The 24,599-nt window shown below is 38.4% G+C and overlaps 1 protein-coding gene across 1 annotated transcript in view; it reads right to left on the reverse strand.

Moving 5' to 3' along the window:
- Positions 1-9,784: 9,784 nt before the first annotated feature.
- Positions 9,785-24,599, reverse strand: part of LOC103176021 (BTG3 associated nuclear protein) — a 47,007-nt gene continuing 32,192 nt past the window's right edge. Inside the window, exons 12-13 of the mRNA XM_042340395.1 lie at positions 17,207-17,347; positions 9,785-10,702 (exon numbers count right to left, since the gene is read on the reverse strand). Coding sequence (XP_042196329.1) covers positions 10,574-10,702; positions 17,207-17,347 — 270 coding nt within the window. The 3' untranslated portion in view covers positions 9,785-10,573. The remainder of the gene's footprint in view (positions 10,703-17,206; positions 17,348-24,599) is intronic.

Here is a 24,599-nt window from a genome sequence, read left to right on the forward strand (position 1 = left end):
TGACTATTTGTGGGACACTGCTGTGCGCAATTGGCTGCCGCATTTCGCCCACAAATATTCAGTCAATTCACTTTACAGTATATTCTGTGAAGCGCTTTGAGACGTCGAGAAGACGTGAAAAGCACTATATCAAATGCAAGGATTATTATTATTACCTCATATGCTTGTGTAAAACAAATTAAATTTCAAATTAAGTCAATGTGAAAAGCACTTAAGAGTCATTTTGTTGTGAGGAGATTCATGTGACCCATTCAATATGTTTAGTTAAAGGTTTAGGTTCTTCTGCTGACATCCGGTTGAGAGATTAAACCCAAGGTTGACCTTAAAAATCCCATCATTTGGAAAAGAGGAGTTTCTTCTGGTGTCCTGACCAAACATTTTCCAGATTAATGTATCTTGGTTGATTGTGGAACCTTGCTGTGCGCAAAATGGCTACCATGTTTGCATATAAAAAGTAGTCACTGTACTTGCTAATTATGGTGAAGTGCATTTCAAACCTTATGATGTGAAAAGGCACCATAAAACTGCAAGTTGTTTCTGTGGAGCTTCCGATTCTTTGTCATAACTATCAAAAAAAAGGCCTTTGCTACAAACGTGAATGAATTTGCATAAAAATAGAAATCATCTACCTTCATTCTAAAATCCTCATCCTCACTTTCAAGGCCCTCCACGGCCTTGCCCTCTCCTACCTCTCTGACCTGCTGACCGCTACCAAACTATCCACTCCCTGCATCCAGCAGGATCTGGCCTGCGCCAAGTCTCCCACCTGACCTACCATCGGCGGCCAGGCTTTCAGACCCCACCCTTTGGAACTCCATCCCACAATCCCTTCATTTTGCTCCCTCCCTTGCCTCCTTCAAGGCACGACTCAAGACTTTCCTTTTCGACCGTGCCTTTAGCTGCCCTCCTACCTCTCTGCCCTCCCTCATCTTAACCCTGCCCCCCGCCCCCGGATCTTGATCCCCAACTGTTCAGCGCCTGGGAATGTCCTCCTGACTTGAAAGGTGCTGTACAAATGTAATTTTGTTGTTGTATCTATCAGTGGTCTCTATCTATCCAGTGCCCTGGGATGTCCTTCTGACTTGAAAGGATCTGCACAAATGTAATTTGTTGTTGCTCTTGTCTCCTTTACAACAAAAAGTCAATCAACTGATTCAATTTTGTTATAGCTAAAATGTTAGAAATAGCTGGTCGAGCAACACAGACAGCTTGAAGATAAATGGAAAAACAGAAAACTGTAGTAAACTATCAGTCTCAAGATCACGTTTTTTAATGACCTGTGCGATGATTTTCCAGGCTTCATCCCAACATAGATTTTATTGTTGTTGAACCTAAATGAATGGAACTAAAATTTATGCATTCGTCTCCCCCAGTAACTCAGTGGATAAACAAACTGTACAGCATCGAACTGAATCATAGAGACCTCAGTGAGGTCCCAGGTTTGATTCCCAGACTGTGTTGAAATAGCTGATTTTAGTTTGGAGAGCAGTAAAGGGCACTGCAACAGGCCCAGGACTAGTGAACTGTGGCTCGAAACCCCATTCCTAAGCAGTATCCAGTTATTCCTGCAGGACATTGGGCGAGGACAGGATTCTGTTTGGCAGGCCTTCTTTATCCCCATCGTTGAATAGCCTGGAAATGCTCACTGTTCCGGCTCACACATGGTCACTTGTGAAAGGCACGAAATGGAGCCCAGCGCCTGTGGAACCATACCGGTGTCTTAAGAACAGGAGTGAATAAAAGTGGGAAAAAATCATCTGCTAGCGGTGTTAAATACAATTTCCATCTCGCTAAAATCATTTCGATTAAAATGTGTTTCGCCCACAAAATAGAGTCAATCCACTTTACAATATATCCTGTGAAACGCTTTGACACGTCTCAACAACGTGATAATGCACTATATCAAATGCAAGTATTGTTATTATTATTATTATTTGCTGCAAATATAAATAACCTTGTCGGGTATTTGAAAGTATACATTTAAAAACTCATGCAATCTGTGATATTGATGCTTGCATTTGAAATAGCGCCTTATCACATCATCAAAATGTCTCAGTATTTCTCTGTATTTACTGTAAAAGTTTAGTTACTGCATATTGATAGGCTTGATAGTACAGTACATCCAAACTTTGATGACTTGTGTGGTTTTGATGAATCCTGGTTTACAGTTCAACACATACAGAACTAGAAGACAGATATCCTGATAACAATAAGCCAACAGAGATTTGCAAAGCAGTGGGCAAAATAATTCATTTTCAAAAAGCTTTTTTTTTCCTGCACCTTGTTATTCAATTTATTAAAAACATATCCGCTCTGTTAGGCATCTAGACTTGAACGTAGCCAGAAATTCACTCCAAAGTATATACAACACAATAATCCATTTCTGGCATAGATTTTGACAGACTGCCATCGTGTCACAATTCATTGATGTGATGACAAATTGTCAAAATCCAATCGAGAAGTGACAGAGAGCAGACAAACAGTCCAAATATAACAAGATCAGATGTTTGTTTTTACTGTCGTTACCTAATTAAAATTACCTTGTTTGACACTGAAGCGCCTTGTGCATTACATTCAGGCTTGCAGTTTGCTCAAAAACCACAATTAAATGTTTTTAGTATAGTATTCACAATACCTTTCACAGCACCCCACATATCAACTTTACAAAGTATTTGGGGGGAACAATATGATGCACCTGAATGGCAGAAAAAATAAATATCTTGCAAGTCGTTGAGCCAAAGTCAAAGTCTTTTGTTGTCTTGGCTTTGTTCAGATATGTTCATTGAAAGATCATTAGAATCCAGTGAGTGGGTGTCAACAGATTCAACAAGTCTCAGTAGCGGATAATGCCTTAAAACCATTATAGTTTGATAAAGTAGTCAATGGGGATTTCATTAAAATATAACAACAATCTTTAGTAATCCTTCCATTTGATACACCGCCTTTCACGTCCACAGGCCCTACACTTTGTAGGGTTTACTGTAAAGTATAGGAACTATGTATTTTGTAGACAAATAATGTTGTATAAATCATAGGAAAAATCCACAACTTGCACAGCAAAAATAAAGCTCCCCGTCTCTTCCTCTTTTCTCTCTCCCCCGACAAAAAAAAATTTGCAAAGGGAAAACAAAAAAGAAACACGAGATAACGGTTACAGTTTAGAGAACACACACACATTAAAAAAAACCTCCACATATCTTACGATGGGCAACCAACTTAGGATGTCAAGAATGAAGTTGAAACCCCTGCACTGGATCTCCACCACCCAAAAAAAAATCTATTTTGCGCACTTGATTCACTGTGGTCCCATTATTCCCTGTGGAGTCCTGTAGCTCAGTGGTTAGAGCACTCGCTTTGCAAGCGAGAGACCTGAGTTCAATTCCAGGCAGAGGGCGAAACCTTGGACAAGTTTCCTTACTCCATGCGCCTAATAATAATCCCTCCAAAACCAAAAACAATAATAAATTGGTCATTTTCAATCCACGACTGTTTGTGGGACATTGCTGTGGCGCAATCGGCTGCCGCGTTCGCCCACAAATATACAGTCAGTTCACTTTGCAGCGTGTTCTGTGAAGCGCTTTGGGACATCCTCCCGACGTGAAAAGCGCTGTATCAAATGCAAGGATTATTATTATTTTGAAACGTGCAATGACAGAGGCTTCGCTCCACGCAAATCACCCGCAAGGGAAACCTTTTGCAAACTGCGTGAGGTTGAGCATCTCAATGACATGACAGCCAGTTTTGCACAGCTGATCCCAATTCTAATACATCCTCAGACCAATTGCCTGACTCTCGCCCTGTGTGTGTGTGTGTTGTGTGTTGTGTGTGATTTAACTCGCTGCAGACATAAGGTAAGTGGTTCACAGCTGTTAATAACTATGGCAAAAAAAAACACAACCCCATGTTGAGCATTAGCCCTCTTCGTGGCTGATAAATTCCACGGATTATAACATCTCTCCACAATTCATAGCCCCCCCAATAACGTCAGCCAAAGTTCACTTGCGTTGATAAATGATAAATTGCAAGAGAGAAAAAAAAATCAAGAGTTTTGTGAAAAAGTTTACTCTGGAAGTGCAGAGCATTTGGAAGTATGATTTCTTAATAGGAAACAGATGCATCCAATGATGATGATGATGATAATAATAATAATAATATAATAACCATCTCCAGCCACAAAGGTGATCTGATCTGTTGCTGTTCTAAATGCTCACTCACACTAAAAAAAAACACACACACTCACACTCACACACACACACACACAGAGGCTGAAATTGAACAGGAGTCGACGATCACAAGAGATTGAGTTGAATACATAGCCTTTAAAATCAAATTATTTTGCAGTCGCGACCGTAAATCAGCACTGCACTGAATTATATGTTGCGCTCCTACCTGGACTCTGACTGACTGACTGCTCTGCGAATCTCTCTGGAAAGTGGAGCTTTTATTTCTTTTCTTGACTGTCAATGTATCTGATTTTTCAACGCTTTTTTTTAGGGGGGGGGGGGTTTGGTTTTTTTTTACACACACACACAGAGACACAGAGAGAGAGTTTGGAAAGAAAGGGGGAAAAAAAAGGGGTTAAAATTTTTTTTAGCAACAATTTTAGCTCCAGCATCTCATTCATTCACAAGATCATCATCAGCATCAAACCTTTTTACAGTCACTTCATTTTGCAAAATAATACAACTTGCATCTTGTTCAACTAAAGGATAAATACGTACCTCTTCCCCCTCTCTCTGTCTTTCTCTCTTGGTTTCTCTCTTGCAACCCCAAGCAGAGCAACTGGTAAGTGAAGCAGATCCTTAAAATGTTAATAAGAGATTTTTTTTTTTTTGGTGGGGGTGTGGGTGGGTTTGGGGACAGTTGTGTCTGTGCAAATGCTTTGCTTTGGTTTGGACTGGATGGTCTGTTTTTCACAGCGATTGCACTTTCCTCACAGTCTCTGGGAGATCTCTCCGCCCTCACACATTGTTTTTAACCCCTTTCACTCCGAAAGCTCGTCCCTCCAAAAAACCCCAAACAATAATAAATTGGTCATTTTCAATCCACCGACTGTTTGTGGGACATTGCTGAGCGCAATTGGCTGCCGCGTTCGCCCACAAATATACAGTCAATTCACTTTACAGTGTGTTCTGTGAAGCGCTTTGGGACGTCCTCCCGACGTGAAAAGCGCTATATCAAATGCAAGGATTATTATTATTATATTATTATTATTATGTGTTTAACTCCATAGTCAAAGGTTTCAATCGACAGACTAAACCATGCACAGCGAACCCACCCTCCAAAATAAAAATTGCTATTAATATGATATAATATTAATATGATCTTTCTCTTCCCTCCTTTACCAGGATTGTTTGACTCATTTGTTTTTCTCTCTCTCACTCTAGATTGCACTTCCATGAGTCTCAGGGTCATCTTACCCTCAAATAGTATTAATGTGTCAGGCTGCCTTGACAGCAGATGTTGTCAGATGTTCCCATTGGATTGTAGGGGACATGGCAAACCTGGTCTCACCTTCTATCAAACCAGTAAGCTCAGCTCTGTAAAGCTTCATACACACTGTGCATTTCTACTGCATTGATTAACTCATTTGTTTAGGAAATCACAGAGTAATATCTTCATACGTTTCTGCTGCACGCTTTCAGAAATGTCTTGCATTCTTTTATTTGCAATAAATGATTACCCGAAATTTACAATCTTTAATATGTTTATTACTTTTCATTTGGGGTAGGTTAAAAGATTGGTGATAAAGTTATACAACCAGTTAGGAATAAGGATACTAAGGGATATGGAGAACAGGGAAATGGGATTAGAAAGATAAAGAACTGCCATGAACTAATGAAAGAGAGGTGTACGATCCTGTGGCTGAGAGGCTTACTCTTTTTTTGGAAGAGTTCTTATTTTAGTAGAGTTTTGTTGGTAAAAGGCACTGCTTTGCCTCCAGGAGCTTTTAGAATACATAAAAGTGCACTTGCCAATTCATTTACCCATTCCATTGGAAAACATATAATTGTAAGAGGTGATGAGTTGAAGATCTTGGTTTACTCAACGTCTTAGGTCCACTATACAAAAGAACACAAGAACTTGCTCGGTGAAAGAAGACCAAAATCCATCCAGTTCGCCTTCCACCATCCTGGCAGTCGGATGACATGTCATGTCCCAAACTATATATTGTATTCCAAGATGTTATTTCCAAATAGAAATCTATCTAATTTGTTCTTGAAAGAATTGCCACTTTCTGTTTCCACCAGCTCCCTTGGAGCCTGTTACATACGTTTACGACTCGCTCACTGAAGCAGTGTTTCTGCAGATTTGTTCTGAATTGTCCCGCCCCGTCAATTAAGCATTCAAAAGTGCAATGATAAACAATGATAAACACAACCAACCATCCAACTGCCTACTTTATGTCAGGAACACTATGTTCAGACCTGAAGGAACCTGCAAGCCTGAAGACTCAGTAGCTCAAAAGTGGGCAGAAATAAGAGAATTGCGTCAAATCAGATGTGAATGCACCGAAGCACAAACAAGCATGTTACTTGAAAGCTTAATTGGGTAGACGTATGAGAGCACCCACACGTACACTTTTATTGTTACTCTTTGTTTGAATAAAACAAAGGATCTAAATTAATTGATGGGATATATCAAAAACAGAAATATATTTGGGAGAAGGAAACCAGCAGAGGGCAGAACCTCCTCGAAATGATGAGAGCCATAGGATAAACAGTGTTCGTGTTTTGCTTTTCTAGTTTGATGTATTGGATTAAAAAAAAACTCTTTTGGAGTTCTTTTCCAGGTGAGCTCCCTTTTTTCCCCATCTCACTTAGAAGACACATTAACCAGCATATTATATGCCAAACAGTTGCACTGAAAGTCAAAATGTTTATTCCCCAAAATCATCTCTGCACAATATTTGGCTTCAACTTCACCAGGGAAGCAATGCAAGATTATGGTGGATACCTTTATGGATTTAAAGACCAATTTAGTCTGTCCAGCTAGGAAATCTCTTGACAGATATTTAAGCCAAGGAAAGGAATTCCATTTGCTCCAAGACAGAAAAAGCGTAATATCTGAAGCCATTGCCATGGTATATATTGTTAATGGTATGCTTGATCTACGGTTGCTGTTCAGTTGGAGGCACCAGTGATAGTTAAAATATGGGAAAGGAAAGAACAAATGGTGTTTTATTGGCCCCCATGGATATAATGACAATGAGATCAAAGCAAAATCTGTACAACATCTGTGGATGTTACACATTTGTTTGGGTTGGTGAAACTTTAATCACAGTGAGGCCAGAATACAACAGGGCGATTAAACAGTAAAACTCAGAATACACTCACAGATTTACTATTGATCACTGATGTCCTGTCTCTCGTGTCATTAAATGGAATAGCTATTGTGTATAGAATTACTTGAACTTCTGTATTTTTGCTTGTAGATGATTCAAGCATTTCCATAGCAAGTGAAGACACAAGTGGGGGAAATCTTGATTTCGTATTAAGAACTGTTGTTATAAAAAAAAGCTACATGTTGTGAATGTTTAGCAGCTCAAAACATAGATATTGTCTCAAATGCAATTATGCTCTAATTGGGACGTCTTAATGTCCTCCATACAGTTTTCCTGTTGACATTTAATATTTTTAAGGTCATGTTGTTTTGAATTAGTATCAATAGTTTCCATTACCATAAATGTTTTCAGTTATTTTCCAATGAAAGAGGCAACTAATCCCAAAACTACATTTCAAACCGTTTTTAAAAAAGTGTTCTCAAACTGCAGGCAGTTTGTAAAAGATTAATGTGTAGTGTAAATCATTTTATTGTGAAACTCAGGATAAACTTGCTTTTAAAGGTACTTAACTTCCAACAATGTGCAAATCAGGACTGAACTTTTTTAATATGAACCCTGGGTGTACTTGGTCTGGGAAATACTGGATGTTGTCATTTTATGAGGTGGAAAAAATAGAAAATGTCTTCTGGGGCACATATTTCTTCTTTAGAAGTGCTAATTATGATTAAGAATATCCATGTTCAAGTACTTAGTTACTGTGCAATCTGAAAGACATGTTTGCAACAGAAAGGCAGCCTCCATTAATTATTTGTTCAAAACACCGGGTTTTGGAATTGTTTTTGGCTATGATAATAATACTTGCATTTGATATATTGCTTAATCACATCGAGACATCTCAAAGTGGGTGAAATCCAGCAGCCAATTGCGCACAGCAGTGTCCCACAAACAGTTGTGGATTGAAGTGACCAATTTATTATTATTTTTTGAAGGAAAAGCAATCCACCAATCGACTAACAACCGGGTTCCTACTTACTGCTAGGTAAACAGAAGTGTGTGGAGTAAAGAAACTTGCCCAACACTTCACCCTGCCAGGAATCAAACTCAGATCTCTTACTTGCGAGGCAATTGCTCAACCACTGAGCTACAGGTCTCCATGATCAACAGCAGCAACAAAATTACATCTGTAGTGCCTTTCATGTTGGGAGGACGTCCCAAGGCGCTGGACAGAGTTACGGACCCAAGCTGGGGGGTGGAGGCCAGGTGGGGGAGGGTGGAGGCCAGGAGGGCAGCAAGGAGATTGAAAGCACGGTCGAAAAGAGTCTTGAGGTGGGTCTTGAAGGTGGCAAGGGAGGGGGCGAGACGAGGGGACTGCGGGATGGAGTTCCAGAGGGTGGGGGCAGAATAGCAGAAGGCCCACTCGCCAATAGTGGGCCAAGCAGGCGGGGGCAGTGAAGCAGGCTGGAGCCCGCTGAACGAAGGGAGCGAACAGGATAGTAGGGGGTTAGAAGGTCGGAGAGGTCGGGGGGAGCAAGACCATGGAGGGCTTTGAAGGTGAGGACCAGGATCTTGAACTGTATCCTCTGTGTGATGGGAAGCCAGTGGAGTCGGGCGAGGATGGGGGTGATAGGGTCGCGGAGCCTGGTGCGGATTGCAGAGTTCTGGATCATCTGCAGCCTGTGGAGGGAGGAGTTGGGGAGGCCGACAAGCAATGAGTTTTGTAATGAAGGCATGTATGAGGGTTTCAGCGGCCTACAGTGTGGGGTAGAAAGGATAGTTGAGGTTCAAACAAGACCCCAAGGTTCCAGACTGGCTTAGCAAGGTGGAGTGTGCAACCATGGATGGTGATGCTGTCAGCGCCCGAGATGAGGGGACGCTGATGGGAGCCAATCAGGAGAGCCTCAGTCTTGTTGACGTTCAACTGAAGAAAGTTAGCTCTCATCCAGGACTTGATGTCTGACAGACATTCTGTCAGGACAGCAGTGGTCCTGGAGTCAAGGGTGGAGGCAGAGAGGTAGAGTTGGGTGTCATCCTCATACATGTGGAAGTTGACCCTGTGTCTGCGGATATCACCAAGAGGGAGCATATAGATTTTGAAGAAGAGGGGACCAAGGCCAGAGCCCTGAGGAACTCTGCACAAGACAGTCCGGGGGTTAGAGGAGAAGCTGTTTGAAGAGATGAAGTGCAGGCGGTGTGAGAGGTACGATCTGAACCAGTCAAGCGCCGTGGAGATTGAGGTGAGAGGAGAGGTAGTGGATGAGGATAGAGTGGTCAATGGTGTCGAAAGCAGCAGAGAGGTCAAGGAGGACGAGGAGGCAGAGGAAGCCCTGGTTGCAGATGGACAGAATGTCATTTGTCACTTTGACCAGGGCTGTTTCTGTGCTGTGGGCAGTTAGATATGAACAAAAACAGATCATACAAGTAAGCAAATGTACGTTTCCAAGACTGGTATTTATCCTGCATGGCCTTTCAATTTTTAATTGCACCAATAAGTCAAAAATATTGGATGGGTTTTCTATTGATTTAATAAGCTCTTTTCAAGCATTTTTCTATAGATCGAAGCCTTTAGATTTGTTACCGCTGAACAGAATAACAGCAATTTTGCCATTTTCTTTGATGTTGGTTGAAAGTCACATCATTTGACGCTCTTTGTGAGAATGAAATGGGGTCCTTCACAAAAGGAGGATTATTCCTTTCACAATAATTTGAACAAGTGACCTTAATCAATGACAGAAAAAAAATCAAGAATTAGTCACAAAAAGCAAAATTGTTTCTGCCTTACAAGCAGCATCAACTGCAAATGATAACAAAAAAAAGCTCCCTGAATTGTAATTGTAATGTAACATACAATTCATAAATACATATTTTCAAAACTTCAAACAAAGCATTTGTGTGGTTACACATATTCTGTATTTCGGACAAAAATATTTCAGTAGCAATGAAAAGACGACTGCAATTATACTAGACATCTGAAAAATACAATATGAATAGTAAAAGCTAACATTTTTCTTTTCTTTCTGACGTGTGGTTAACTCTTGATCTCAATGTCCAGAACAAAGAATAGATTTAATCTGATACAGAAAACTAATTTTTTCAAATGATTTCGAAATAATCTTTATGTTTCTCAAAGGAGGGACATATATGCTTTATTCGTTTTGTTTTGTGAGATTAGACACATCAAGGAGTCCCAGGTTTCTCTGTGCAACGTATGGCCCACTACTCAACTGTAGATGTTGTTTTGTACAGTTCGTTCTTATTTCCTTCAAATATTAAAGTTTTGTGAATTTGGTTTTAACTGCTGACAGTGTTGACGGGCATCTGGATTTGAACAACTTCACCATTTTCTCCTTGTTGAATCTGGATCGCTCCATGTTCAATTTGCAATTCAGGCTGGATCGTGGCTGCCAGAGATTCCGTTCCCTGAATAGAGAGAAAGTCAAACTGTTACAAGTAGAATTCTATGAAAACAAAGAATAAAATGTTATGTTGTGCATTCTTAACTATTTTCTTCATTGTGCATACTTTTCAATCTCTACTTTTGTGATTTCTTCCAAATTAAAAATATATATTTAAAACAGCTTGCAACTGAGAAGCGATTCACAATTACATGTTGGAAATGCTGCTTGAGGGCTCCCCATTAATTTAATGTATCTAGTGAATAGCTAAGTCAGAATAGGCAATACAGAATGGGATCAACAGCAAATACCCTCCACACAAGGTTCAAGGTTCAAATGTTCCATTCATATACTGTTGTACAGTATAACCCCCCACCCCAACCCCATTTTCCACCCCACCATGGGATTTATGTGAGTGGGCTTTTTTTGCATTGATCACTAGATTTCTTAGTAGAATAAGTGTCTGATAATAAGTGTCTGATCAGAAAAGCTTCAAGGCTGCCATTTTCAACAAATAATATAAATCATACCAAGCAAAGCTCAATTATGGATAGGTACAATCAAACTAGCCAAATTTAGATTGGCCCAGTATTTTGCAAGGGCTCTGTGTTCAACCCATTGATAGTGGAAGTCTGGTGTAGCTGCCAATAATGTGGAACACAGCTGTATTTTCTGTTATTTAACATGCTCATAAAAGACATGCCAAAATTGTTGGCCCAAATCTATATCTAGTGTTTTTACTACAGTCAGTTCAATTGTGAAATAAATTACACTGCCATCTTATTTATTTGAAACCGCATCTATAACTGAAACAACAGTCTCTTAAATATATATTTTTCAAATAATTTAGACACATCACTCACAGAATACTGCAATTTCACAAAAAACAGACTGACTTAAATATTTCCTCCGAGGCATAAAAACTGCATGCTAAAAATCAGGTTCATTGTACTGACTGTATCTGTGCATAGGTCCAATAAACCACTCCACTACCCTCTGTCTCCGCTCGGCTAAACCCTGGACTCCTGCTCATCCCTCGTCCCCTCTCCCCTGCTCCACTATTGGCGGCCATGCTTGCAGGCGCTATGCCCCGATGCTTTGGAACTCTCTTCCTTAATCCCTTCACCTTGCCCCCTCCTTCCCCTCTTTTAGATCACAGCTGAAGGTTTTCCTCGTCACCTCCCCCCGGCTTGGGGTCAGGCTCCGCCACTGTTAAGCGCTCCGAGACACTGCCCCGTGTGAAGGGGGCACTATTAATGTAAGTTGTTGTTGTCTTTCTCTTCCAGGTGCAGATACACCTGCTCTATCAATTGATATTTTTACTGTTATTTCAGATTTCCAGCATTTGTACCTCTAGGTACAGTTTGGATCAGATGTAGGTGAAACTCCTCTTCTTCACTTGAAGAATATGCTTCAACACACATTCAGAAAAGCCTTCTACTGCATCACTGTGACATTTTCCCTTCATGCTTCAACTACCCATAATTAACTTAGTGCGAATTAGTACTGAATTATCAACATATAACAGTGAGATATAGGCTGTAGATATAGGTCCACAAGAAATTGGATTGCCATCCCCCAGTAATTATGAACAACTATGCTTGAATTAAACATGAAATGTTCTGACTTATAAAACTCCCACTTTTACTTATAAGGATGCAGATTAAATAAAGACATTAATCTTCATTTGTTATAAATGCCAACAGTTAACATTCTGGTCATAAACTGGCTTTCCTAATCTTGGATGCTTCCAAGAAGTTCAACCACCAAACACATCCAATTATCAGACGACAAGAACCAAGAGGGGGAAAAAAGTTAACACTTGATATATTAATACTGAAAGACAAAGGCAAAAAAAATGGAAGATCAGTTTTGTTTAAGAAAAACATATATGCAATAATGAGTTAACGTTTGAAATCTGCATTACTGTCTCTCTCTTTGCAGTTTTGAGCTGGAGATCTATAATTAATGATCTGAGTAATGTTTTTACTCCCATAAGTTTCTGCTCATGGGAGTTTGAGGGAACTACTCATTTTCCATGTATTTTACCATTAGATTTCCCTTAGGGTGACATCATCATCTTAAATAAACCCATAAAACCTTTCTGTGTGTGTGTGGGTTGGCACTTCCCCATAAACTCACTTTATGAAGCATAAACATATCGATTGCAAAAAAACTTTTGGACAAACCAGTCGCTCCTATAAAACAAATCTGGTAATGTAACATATTAAATAATAAATAAAAACACCTTAAAATGTAATAAGTACTAATTTAAGTCAGCATCACAGCATGAGACTAAAATATATAATACATGTTTTAGCAGATATGAGAAGTGCTCGAAGAACAGATATGAGAAGTGCTTGGGGAAGATAAGTTTGTAGGGCTATGGGGAGAGAGCGGGGGAGTGGGATTGATTTTGTTAGCTCTTTTCAAAGAGCTGGTGCAGACACAGTGGGCCAAATTCTATGATTTTATGATGAACTATTGACCCTTTGAAGGATTCTGTGGGTCAAATGCCAAAACTGTTGGTCAATGGGTCTACAGAGAAAGGGATTAACATCTTTACAATAAAATGAAAATAGTAGGTTAAAATGCCATTATATTTTATTTTATACTTGCTGTTAACTTTTGTCTTGAAATTATATTTGCATTTTGCCCTTTAAATGTATTTTTGTGATCATCAACCTTCCTATTATGAGTCATGAATAAGGTACAAGGTATATGCCACACCATTCAGTCCACCAAAAATTAATACTGGCAGACTTTCCTGAATTTTGCCATAACAAACCAAATGTTGCTAACACAACATACTGCAGTTACTCACAAATATTCATTTTGGGCCTTTCCCTTTCTGTGCTGATGGGCTGCAAGCAGAGTCAAAGACACATGCAGCAGCAAGTCTCCTGAGCGTGACAGTTAAGTGTAGCTTGGCTTCCACACTGTATTATAACTTTCCCTGACATGTACTAGCAATATGGGCAAGTAAACTGGCTTCAAAGTTATTTCCTACACTTTTTGTGACTAATCTTCACCAGAATTGTGGTATGTGCCAAGCTTCAAACTTAAATCTGAATGTGTAAACTTTACATGTTGAGTCTCATCTCTGAATACATTTATTTATCACTCCTTGGGGGGCAAATTGTCAGTCTGGTCACAGAATAAATCTCTCTGAATGATTTAAAACAACATTACGTGGACATCCAAAATCTTCAAGCTGTATTGTGGGGAGAAGAATTAATCACATAAAAAGGAATTGGGACACACAAACACACACAAATAAATACCACTTGTGATATATACGCCTGTAAGAGTTGGATCTAATAGTTTGCTTTTTAGTGTCCGAGAAACTATGGTAAAAGTGCCCCCTCCAAATCAAATGTTGAACTGGAATATTTGGGCTTTGTCCTTTCGTTGAGACAATTAGCAATTTGATGTGGCAAATTTCTTTTTACACATACATCTTAATCCTGTGGTTAGAGCACTGCCTTGCAAGCGAGACACCCGAGTTCAATTCCAGGCAGAGGGCGAAACCTTGGGCAAGTTTCCTTACTCCACACGCTTAATAATAATCCCTCCAAAACAAAACAATAACAAAATTGATCATTTTCGATCCACGACTGTTTGTGGGACACCACTGTGCGCAATTGGCTGCCGCATTTCGCTCATCAATATACAGTCAATTCACTTTACAGCATATTCTGTAAAGCACTTTGAGACGTCTAGAAGACGTGAAAAGCGCATTATCAAATGCAAGGATTATTATTAGTAGTATTATTATTATCCATATGAAAATTGCTGCCTCTAACCTAAAGATTAAACGGTCCAAACAATTTAGTAACATTGTGGCTCAAATCTCCAAATGCTGCCTTTCCAATCTCAGACATGATTATAATCATCTCAATTTTAAAGAAAAAGCTCCAACCTGTCCATTCTTTCTTGATAACAGTACCCAGTTATTCCTAGTAACATCTTTCTATGACAACACTGTATTCTCTCCAATGCTACACTATCCTTCCTGTAATATAGTGATCACAACTGTGCACAGAACTCCAAATATACTATAAAGTGGTTTGACTGTATTTTGTGGGCGAAACATAAATAAAATTATAGCTCCAATTTGGAGTCTCATCACACAAGGACATTTAATTTTAAATTTATAAAAGTTTAATTATTTATATTTTTATTGCAGTCTAGATTTTCTGAAGGATAACGCAAATATCGAGATACTGTATATCCTGGAATATTCCTTTAAGCACACTTTTTTAAAAAAAACAGGTTAAATATTTTTGGCTGTAAGTGAAATTTCCATTGGCTCCAAAAGTGTACAGAGGATTGCTTAATTGGCCCTAAATTAATAAAATATGATCCTTAGAGCCAAACTATTCAATTTCAGCTTGAAAACCAGATGTTAGACAGATCTTAACACTTTTCTTCGTCATTTTTAGTCAAACTAGCAGCCGAGTGTCACAGTTGCTTGGATGAAAAATAATTCAGTCACAATTCTATTCCAAGTACAACAACAATAACAACAAGATTACATTTGTACAGCGCCTTCCACGTCGGGAGGACATCCCAAGGCGCTGAAAGTACTAGTGTCCAATATTAATATCTGAACCACAATACTACAAAGAGAATGAAACAATACAGGAGTGAAAAATCCGAGGTTTCATAACAGATTTCACGTGATATTCTGTTAACAAATACCATTTTTTCATCCATTTCTAAACATAGGCCATGGAACTGTATAGCCTCTCACATCCCAACTTTGACATAATGGTTTGGTTCAAAGGTTGATTTAAATATTTTTCGTGCTATCTTTTTAGCTATGCAGTCTTAGCTGGTTAGACTCTAGCAGTATCCCAACAACACTCTCTGGAATCCCCAAGCCTTGGCTCTTGCCAACCTAATACTCTTGCCAGCCTAATTCTCTCAGGAATTTGGTAAGCAGGGTGCATCCCTCCAGGGAGAGAATGTGCACTCCATTCCAATAAATATCTCTGGTACTCTGTTTTAGATATTCTTAAGCATGGTGATGGGTTTCCACATGTGTTGGGTACCCAGCTAACAAACAAAATCCTAATTTTAGCAGGTATTTTCTTGTCAATCTTCTAATAACATTAGAAATGTTAGTTTTTTTTTAACCACTTCGATTGATGCAATAGAGAATGTAAAGTGTATACACGGTGAACAAAAACTTGTGATACCATTACAATGTCTAATAAGTCTTTAAAAATATATACGTTTTAGATAATAGGGTAGTTACCACGACTTTTTGGTCACCATGTAATAGGGTTCCGGTTCCACAAAAAAATTGCTTCACCAGTAATGTATTTATTTATAGCACAAGATTAAAAAGTATCTTAGTAAATTGAGCATAGTATTTATTACAAATTTCAAATAAAAGCTTCTCCTGACTTTTCGATGAACTTTTTCCAATCTTCAAATGTAAACTGAAACCAAATAATGATTATTAGATAAATTAAAGCATGATGTTTTGTGAATCATTTCTGAGACTATTGTATGAAAAAAGTTTGTTTAAAAAAAGCCTATTGTTACAGAAGTGACTCTCTAAACTTTTGAAATCTCTATAAGATTACCCGTAGAAAGGAACTACATATCCATAATGACCACCCAAAAATCAGTTCTAAATATCTTGGAGGATATTCTGTTTCATTCACAAATTGCAGGGAACCTAATAATATGCATTTAGAATGAGAAACCCTTAATATAGCTCTTTATCTTTAATTTAATATAGCTCTTTATCATATTGTCAGTGTGTCTCAAAGTGCTTCACAAGAATTACTATAAAGTGTAGTGACTGTATATTTATGAATGAAGCAGCCAATCTGCACACAGCAGTGTTCCACAAATAGCCATGAAGTGATTGACCAATTGTATCTGGAGGATTGGTCAGGAAAATGCCTTATTTGTTTGAGTGGGTTCTTTAACATTCACTGAAACAGGCAGATTAGATCTCAGTTTTAAGTCTTATTTGAAGTACAGTGCCTCTAATAATGCTGCATTCCCCAGCAATGCACTGGAGTGTCAGTCTAGTCTATGAGCTCCCCCCAACCCTCTTATTCAGAGGCGAGAGTGATATGAACTGAGCCAGCTTGATACCTACGAGAAGTATTTAGAGCAACAAGGAGCTGGCACCATTGGACACAGAGATAATAGGAATAATAAAGATAATAGGAATAATAGAGATAATAGGAATAATAAAGATAATAGGAATAATAGAGATAATAGGAATAATAAAGATAATTGGTGCAGAAGAGTAAACTGGAAATTGTAACTCAGTTGTTTAACAACTATGGTTTCTTAAGAACAGTAGCTGTTAAACAGCTGAATGACTTCTGGGACCTGGCAATAAAAATTTAAATTCCAGACAGCTAATCTCATTCCACAATTCCATCTGTTTTTCCATGTGCCCGTAAAACCTGTGCCCTTGATTATAATGACTCATTCATTAATTTATCTTATATAACAAAGATTCCAGAGATGTCAAGACTCTCATTCAGTTACTCACTTGAGCTGGTGTGTTGTGATCTGTTACTGGTGCAAGTTGTACATATTGCACCTGGATGTCATTTCCCTGAAGAGGTGATCCATCTACAGTACTGGCTGGATGTTCAGATGCCACTGCAATTAATTGTGCACCCTGCAACACCTAAAAAAAATTAAAAACACTTTATTATAATAATCCTTACATTTGAAGCCTTATCCTTATCATGTTTTCAAGATGTCTCAAAGTGCTTCATAGGATATACTATATCAAGTGTAGTGACTGTATTTTGTGGGCGAAAATAAATATAATAATATAATAATCCTTGCACTTGAGATAGCACTTTTCACGTCTTCTCGACGTCTCAAAGCCCGCCACAGAATAGACTGTAAAGTGAATTGACCGTATATTTGTGGGTTAAACGAGGCAGCCAATTGCTCACAACAGTGTCCCACAAACAGTCGTGGATTGAAAATTACCAATTTATTATTGTTTTTTGTTTTTGGAGGGATTATTGCAAATGCAAAGTGAATGTATTTACAAATGCACTTTTAGGTTAATCTTTTCTCTGCATGCTGCTTAAAACAATGGAGTAAAGCAAAATACTAAATACATTGAATGGCATGAATGGAACATGAAAGATATCTGTTTTCAAAAAACACGACTGATACTAAGGTCGAATGAGGTGGTGGGCATCTTGAAAGGAAGAATTGTATTTAATTTGAAATCCAATTTTTGTACAGAATATTCAGTTCAACAGGTATTATTTGTATTTGATTGAGCACCTTAACACGTCTATGTTCTTCAAAGGCTTCAAACAGGTTATATTGGCATATGTGAGAGAGAAGGGTATCAGAAGAGGCAGAGCAAGGGGATTTGGATGGATGAAAGCTCATGTGAAGTATAAAAAAGGATGGACTAGGTGGGCTGAATTTCTTTCTTTGATACTATAGATTCTACGTATGTAATTGTATTTATGTAAATCACTTTGAAGGGTAGCGGTTAATGTTTATTAACAAACTGATTGTTCATGTTTAGCCTGAGTTATTAATGGGAATTTGGTAGCGTAGATTTCTAGATCAGGATTCTTCGAACTTAGCTCCTGATATCCTTGTAAGTCAATACCCTAATCGGTAGGGTGGTGCCCGCTGTACAAACAGTACGGGTATTGGTAAACTGTCCGGGATTAACAGTAGCCCAATGCAAATGTCGGGGGTGGTTCTTGCCTTAGCTTCTGCAGCTCACTCCTGTGTGAACATGGCCAGTGTTCCTCGGGGGAAAGATTCGGCACTAACTGGAAACTCTTAAGCATACCAAAGATAATCTGTTGACAAAGAATTCCGATAAGAAGAATCCAGTCTTCTTGTACACAAATTATATGCAGCCAATTCTCAATTATGATTTGGATTTTCAGCATTTTTCACGTTGGTCTCTGCAGGGCCTCATCTGCTGAAGAATTACTTTTTTTTAAAATGTACCAATTTGCCATACTGTGTTTAGGATACCAACTTCTACCCACAATTCTGCACAATAACAGCAAGGAGCTGGAAAATGCATTAAATGCTTTATGAAATTGATTCTCAGTTTTTGCTTTGAGGATAAATTAAGCTGGAGAAATTGCTCTGTTACTAACAGGAAATATACTATATTACCACAGCTTGAATCATGCTTCAGTGAGTTGCATTCATCTCTATCTTTAAACCTCTGTGTGCAAGGAGTTTTAGTTGCCAATACAATCTAGGGAGGGTTACAGAGGCAAGAGAAGAATGTGCTAAGATTTCCCACTGACAATTTGTGCAGACCGTTTGGGTAATATAGAATATTAAGCTTAGCTAAGATTCTGATGTTCTTCACACAAATATGAGAAACCAGACCTAAACACTAAAGCACGCTAGTTAAGTTACAATAAGTATTGCAGAAGACTGACAATTGATTACACCTTTTCAATACCGGGGGTGGATATTGGCATGGAGTAAGCCATCCTGCTTAGCTTTGGACTGTGTTGTAGGAACAGATTTTTTGCAGCCCAACAACAGGGCTACAGAATTTCTCAGTGTCCAGACAAATGGTTTAAACAATGCTTTCTAATGGTAAGTATATCTATGCTTTCTTGTAATTTACACACCTACAATTAGGTTTTCCAGTTATTTTCAACAGGTGGTTACTCCAGGGCAAATCAAGACATGATTACAAAATTAGAAGCAAAATGGCTGTAGCTGAAGAGAGTTTACAGCTGGATTGGTTTCAGTGAGTAACATAAATCAATTAGTTATTGACATTACTTCACAATGCTGAAGATAACGTACCATTTGTCCACCCACTGCACAATTAGATGCTAAGAAAGAAGGCACTTCCTGAGTGGGAGGATTACAAAACATCATACAAGCGGAGCCACATGCACCTCTATCATCTGGTTTCAGAGTAACATGGCAGCAATCCAGGATTTGCCTGGCCTTTTGTCCTATGGAATGTGTGTGGTGTAGGAAAGGTTTAAAGAGGAAACGGTTTTTATTCTATTTTTAAAATTACAAGGAAGTAGCTCTGGGATTAGTAGATTTATGGAGCTTATTATAGACATATGAAAATGCTGAGTTAGCTCAATTATTAATAGTTCAAAATGTAACCAATGGATTCAATACATTTATAGTTTACAACCTTTAGGAGATTGTTCACTGCAACAGCTGGAGGTCCACATCAAGCCTGGTCTGCAAGCATGTAGGTATGCATCCCAGTGAGAACTCCCTGTGAGTGACCACATCCCCTCCCTAGTGTTTGCAATGCTTCCTGGACCTCACCCTTTGCTGTTTTTATAATGGTCCATAAACTGTATTAAAATCAATTCATTCTGAAAACGCCGGTACCTAGAATATTACAGAATTTTATATTTATGTTTCCATAAGCCTATACAAGCTATAGCACGATTACTGATAACAAGGTATAGAGCACTGATTTAGAAGAATCCACTAAAGTATCTTTGGCAAAACATCCAAAACCACTTTCAATAAAATGACCTATTTTCTTATTGTCAATATTTTACGAACAATAAATTGTAGGAAAAGTACACAGAATTAAAATGCTAGTGTTCAGAAACTCAAATATTTAAATACTATAAGTTCCAAATTCCTGTATCCAAATTATCAAATAAAATCAGTTTTTAACCAGAGAAACAGTCTAGATGCAACAATCCCCCCCCACCCCTGCCCACACCCAGCCCTCAAATAACAGCAAATATCCCTTCACAAGATTTGCTGTGCAGTGCTTTGAGACGTTATCTAGACGTGAAGGGCACTAAACAAATATTGTTATTATGTATCACAGGAGAGCTGCCCTATTATTGATCACTCGAGTAAAGTTTGCCTGTTCAATTGGGGTTTAATAGCCATCCATATACAAATCTAGCCCCTGTTCCTAATAAGCCATTACTTTAGCTATTTAAGATCTACCAATTTGAACATTTCTTAGAGGGCATACCAGATATCTTGTTATGACTGTTTCATACTGCTGGAGAGATTTGTCAACAATTCTAGCAGTGGATTGGGAGCAGGAAAAAAGATTTATACTTACCTGCTTCAAACTACTCTTGCCGAGGGCTGAGGAGAGCACAACCCATGGACTAATTCGCTTTTCATGTTATTAAAGAGAGACAGAAGTCCATCCACTGTTTAATAACTTTAAAAGCCTTAACTTTAAACGTATTCACTGAAAGAGGGATAAAATGGAGCCTGTTCTACAATGTCATGATTGATGCACAACTGTGTCAAATAAGCACAACAATGCAGTATAAATGGGGCATTTGTCCAATTTACCAACTCAGATCAATTTAGATTCTCATAGAAGCAGTAATCTGTCTCAATGTTTATAGCCATTTTAATGTGTGTGGCAGTCACAACTTCCAATACTTTGGATTTTTTTTTCTGTTTGGAGTTAAAGGCTGATGAGGGTAAGGGAGGAAAGAGAGAGGAAACCAAGCTCTACATGATGAAGGATTTAGTTATCTGATTAACGTGACAGTTAAACTCCTGTAGCTATAACAGCTTGACCAATACCACTTAAAAAACAAATTAAGGTACTTCTTCATAGTGTCCAAAACATTCAATACTGGAGAGACAAAAACAAAATAAGAATTTCAGAGAGCAACACAACTTAGCTATAGATCTCAACAAAGCTGAGAATACATCCCATATTTGGTATAAAGCACATTACCCTAATATGTGACATACTGTAACTGGAAAAGGAAACAAGTCTGGTTTACACATCGCCTTCATTTTAACCATTCCACCCGAGAATGTTCCAGTGGCAGTTTGCCTTGATGGATTGCGGACTGCCAGGGAATGACGAACCAGTATTAACATTGGCAAAAAAACCAATTCAGGATTGTTGTGTCCTGACCCTATCATTTGAGAGTAAATTTATAGTTTTCTTTGAGCTGTCAAATAAGCTGTAGGTTGAATACAGTTCCAAACATATCCAGTGCTTAGGTGGCCAACAACAACTAAATGTTCAAGATAATGACTATATCCAACCTACCACATTTACAACACAGAAGGTTACCACCAACACTGAAATGTGATCATGTGAATTTATCATCGCTGGCCCTGCACATTGTGCATACTGCACAATGGAATGAATATGTCCCGAAAGTTCCCCAAGTGGCTCACTAAGTAAATGTAAGGCCTGCTGCAGTATTGAACCATATGGCCTGGATCATTATTTGATCCCTGGTCAATGTTAAATTTGTTCATCTCAGCTGGAAGGTGGAGGGAGGGAACAGTAATAATTCTTTCTCCAGATATTTATCCAGTAACTGCTGGAAAGTGATTTTGAGTACCATAAATATATCTATTAACAGATGGAACAAAGTGTTTCTTAAGAATTCTAGAGATTTTTCCTATTTTAGGGCCCCCTTCCTTCTTCACTGCTCTAGTGATGTACATTACTGAGACAGGTGAATCGTGTCCAGAGCAGTCCCTTTCAATGTAATGGGGATTATCACTTTGGATCACATCCAAGAGATATGAAAGAAATTTATACATATAAAAAGCTTGTTTTTTTATTGTTTTAGAGGACAGTTGTTTGAGTCTGGTTTCCAGGTTTGTCTGAACACAATCCCTTTGTGGAGTTCGTCTCCTCCTCTCCCTTCCTGTCTCAGATGTAAAAATCATATGGATGGTTGACCTGGTCAAAGCTGTGATCTAGCCCTTAGCTATATAAAAACACAGCCTGTAAAAAGGATTTTCAGACAATGATAATGTTTAAAATAGGTAGAAAAACACTTGCACAATAAAGTAGAATTTTGTTTGCTGGTCTGCCCGTTCCATGTGTCTGATCCATTCTCTATTCCACTTGGCCCACTACACATGCTGGAGTTTTCATCCTTTTTATTTCAAAGCATTTCTGACAGTAGCACTTCCCGAGCCAATGTAAATGCTGCTGCTAAAGCACTTTTAGCAGCACTGTCCATGTGCCATTCCTTCTTTGACTGATTAATACTACATTTAACACATTTAGACCTTATCTATTAATGGATTTTAAAAATATGTGATTTTTTCATATACTTCTAGTTTAATTTGTAGATAACTGTTAGGTCCAAGTAGTTAAGATATTCATGGAAACTATGTCTAGATTTATAATATCCAGTAATCTTTTTACTAATTTGTTCCAGTTAAAGGGTCAAAAACAGATTATGAAGGCACAATAGTGGAGTCCAACTTCATCTCAGTCCTCCAACCTAATAAGAATGATGTGCATCTTGTATCATTGGATTGATAATTTATTTTCACATGAAACACACTTTAGATAGTGTGACAGAAAGACTGGACCATAACTATTACAAGAACTGGAATTTTTCCATTGTTGAAACATAGAAGTATGATTTTGTGGTCCTGACAGCTTGGTGTCTGCAGCAGAATCAAATCCCTCATCGTCCATAACATTTCAGCATTGTTTTAACGACATAATGCAATCTGCAGGGTATCATTCAACTGTGTCTTGAAAAAATATCAGTCCAGCATGAAACCAAGACTCTGGTGGCAGGCAGCTCAAAGCAAAATGTCACTATCCTGATATTCTCATGTCAAAGTATTATAATGACCAGTTTTGTCAATTCCCAGTTTTAATTCTTCAATCTTGTTCCACTACTTCTGGCTAAAGTGAGATTTTTTGATATGACACTATCCATTGTTTCTAAACATCAACTTATTTTCTCATAATAAACCAGTTGATTTTAATCAAACCTTATCCATGACTTCCCCTAATTGAAATATGAATTTGAGTTCATATTAGCATTGCACATACTGGTAACTACTTGCTTTCAAATATTAGTGGAGTGACTACACTGTGATTTCTCCTCTTTCATAATCTCCCCCTGCCACCTACCCACCAGCCAACACAACGCAGTCAAATAGCATGTGAACACTCACTATCTGGACTCAAATGTGAAGTAGATGAAACTGTTCTTCTATAAAGAATAGCCACTTGGTAGGACTGTGGAACTGTGCTCCAGGATTTTGCGCCTTCAGGTAAGGGGAGAAATTAGCCCTAAACTAAATCTGCAGTTAAGTTCTTAACATTTGACAGTACTTACTAAACCTAAATTTAATCCTTAATTTGAATGGAATAGATCATTAAATGATCAATATAAAATTTCTACTTCTGCTTTGATGTGTTCCTCCATCAACAAGCCGGTTGATGCTCACTATCCAGGCTCACACAGAACAAATGTCTGGAACTCACTGGCAAATATTCAAGAACTGATTTTGAAATATAAATCAAAATGCAGCACTGTGCCTCAAACTGTCATTGTGTTCAGTGTTATTGTAACAAAAATCACCTTCCCACAAAAATGGTGGTCTCTTTAAATCCAATTGCAGTTTGTTACAAAATGATTTACAAAATGGAGAACATCTGCTGTTAGAGCAAAAAGCACAAAGTAAGATCAGACTGGATATACAAAATAATTACATTCTGTCTCAAACTCTGTGTGGTACCACAGCCAATGGAGCTTGTGTTGTTAATTATCAAGTGAGGAGTCATCCAGATTCATCCAACAGATGAATTTCATCTACGCATTTCTCCACTCAGTGCCCAGTGCTTCAGTGCTGCCCCCTACTGGACTATATTCAATATTGCAAAATTCTAAGAATTAAATTGCCTTTCAGAAGGCAACTCCAACAAAAAAATATTTTAAAAAATTTGGCCAATTGTCTTTATCATACAAGCTCTTTGATGCAACAGGTTATATCTCAAAAAAAATGTTCAAAAGTTTATTACCAGTGAACAACAACAAATGACGTGCGTATAGCATCTTTCACGTCAGGAGGATGTTCCAACAGCCTAGACAGTCAGGGATCCGCACCCAAGTTGGTGGTTGGGATCAGGAGGGCGGGGAGGGTAGGGGTAGGAGGTTGAACAGACAGGG

The sequence above is a fragment of the Callorhinchus milii genome, unplaced genomic scaffold, assembly GCF_018977255.1.
Source record: "Callorhinchus milii isolate IMCB2004 unplaced genomic scaffold, IMCB_Cmil_1.0 Scaffold14, whole genome shotgun sequence".
NCBI lineage: Eukaryota > Metazoa > Chordata > Chondrichthyes > Chimaeriformes > Callorhinchidae > Callorhinchus > Callorhinchus milii.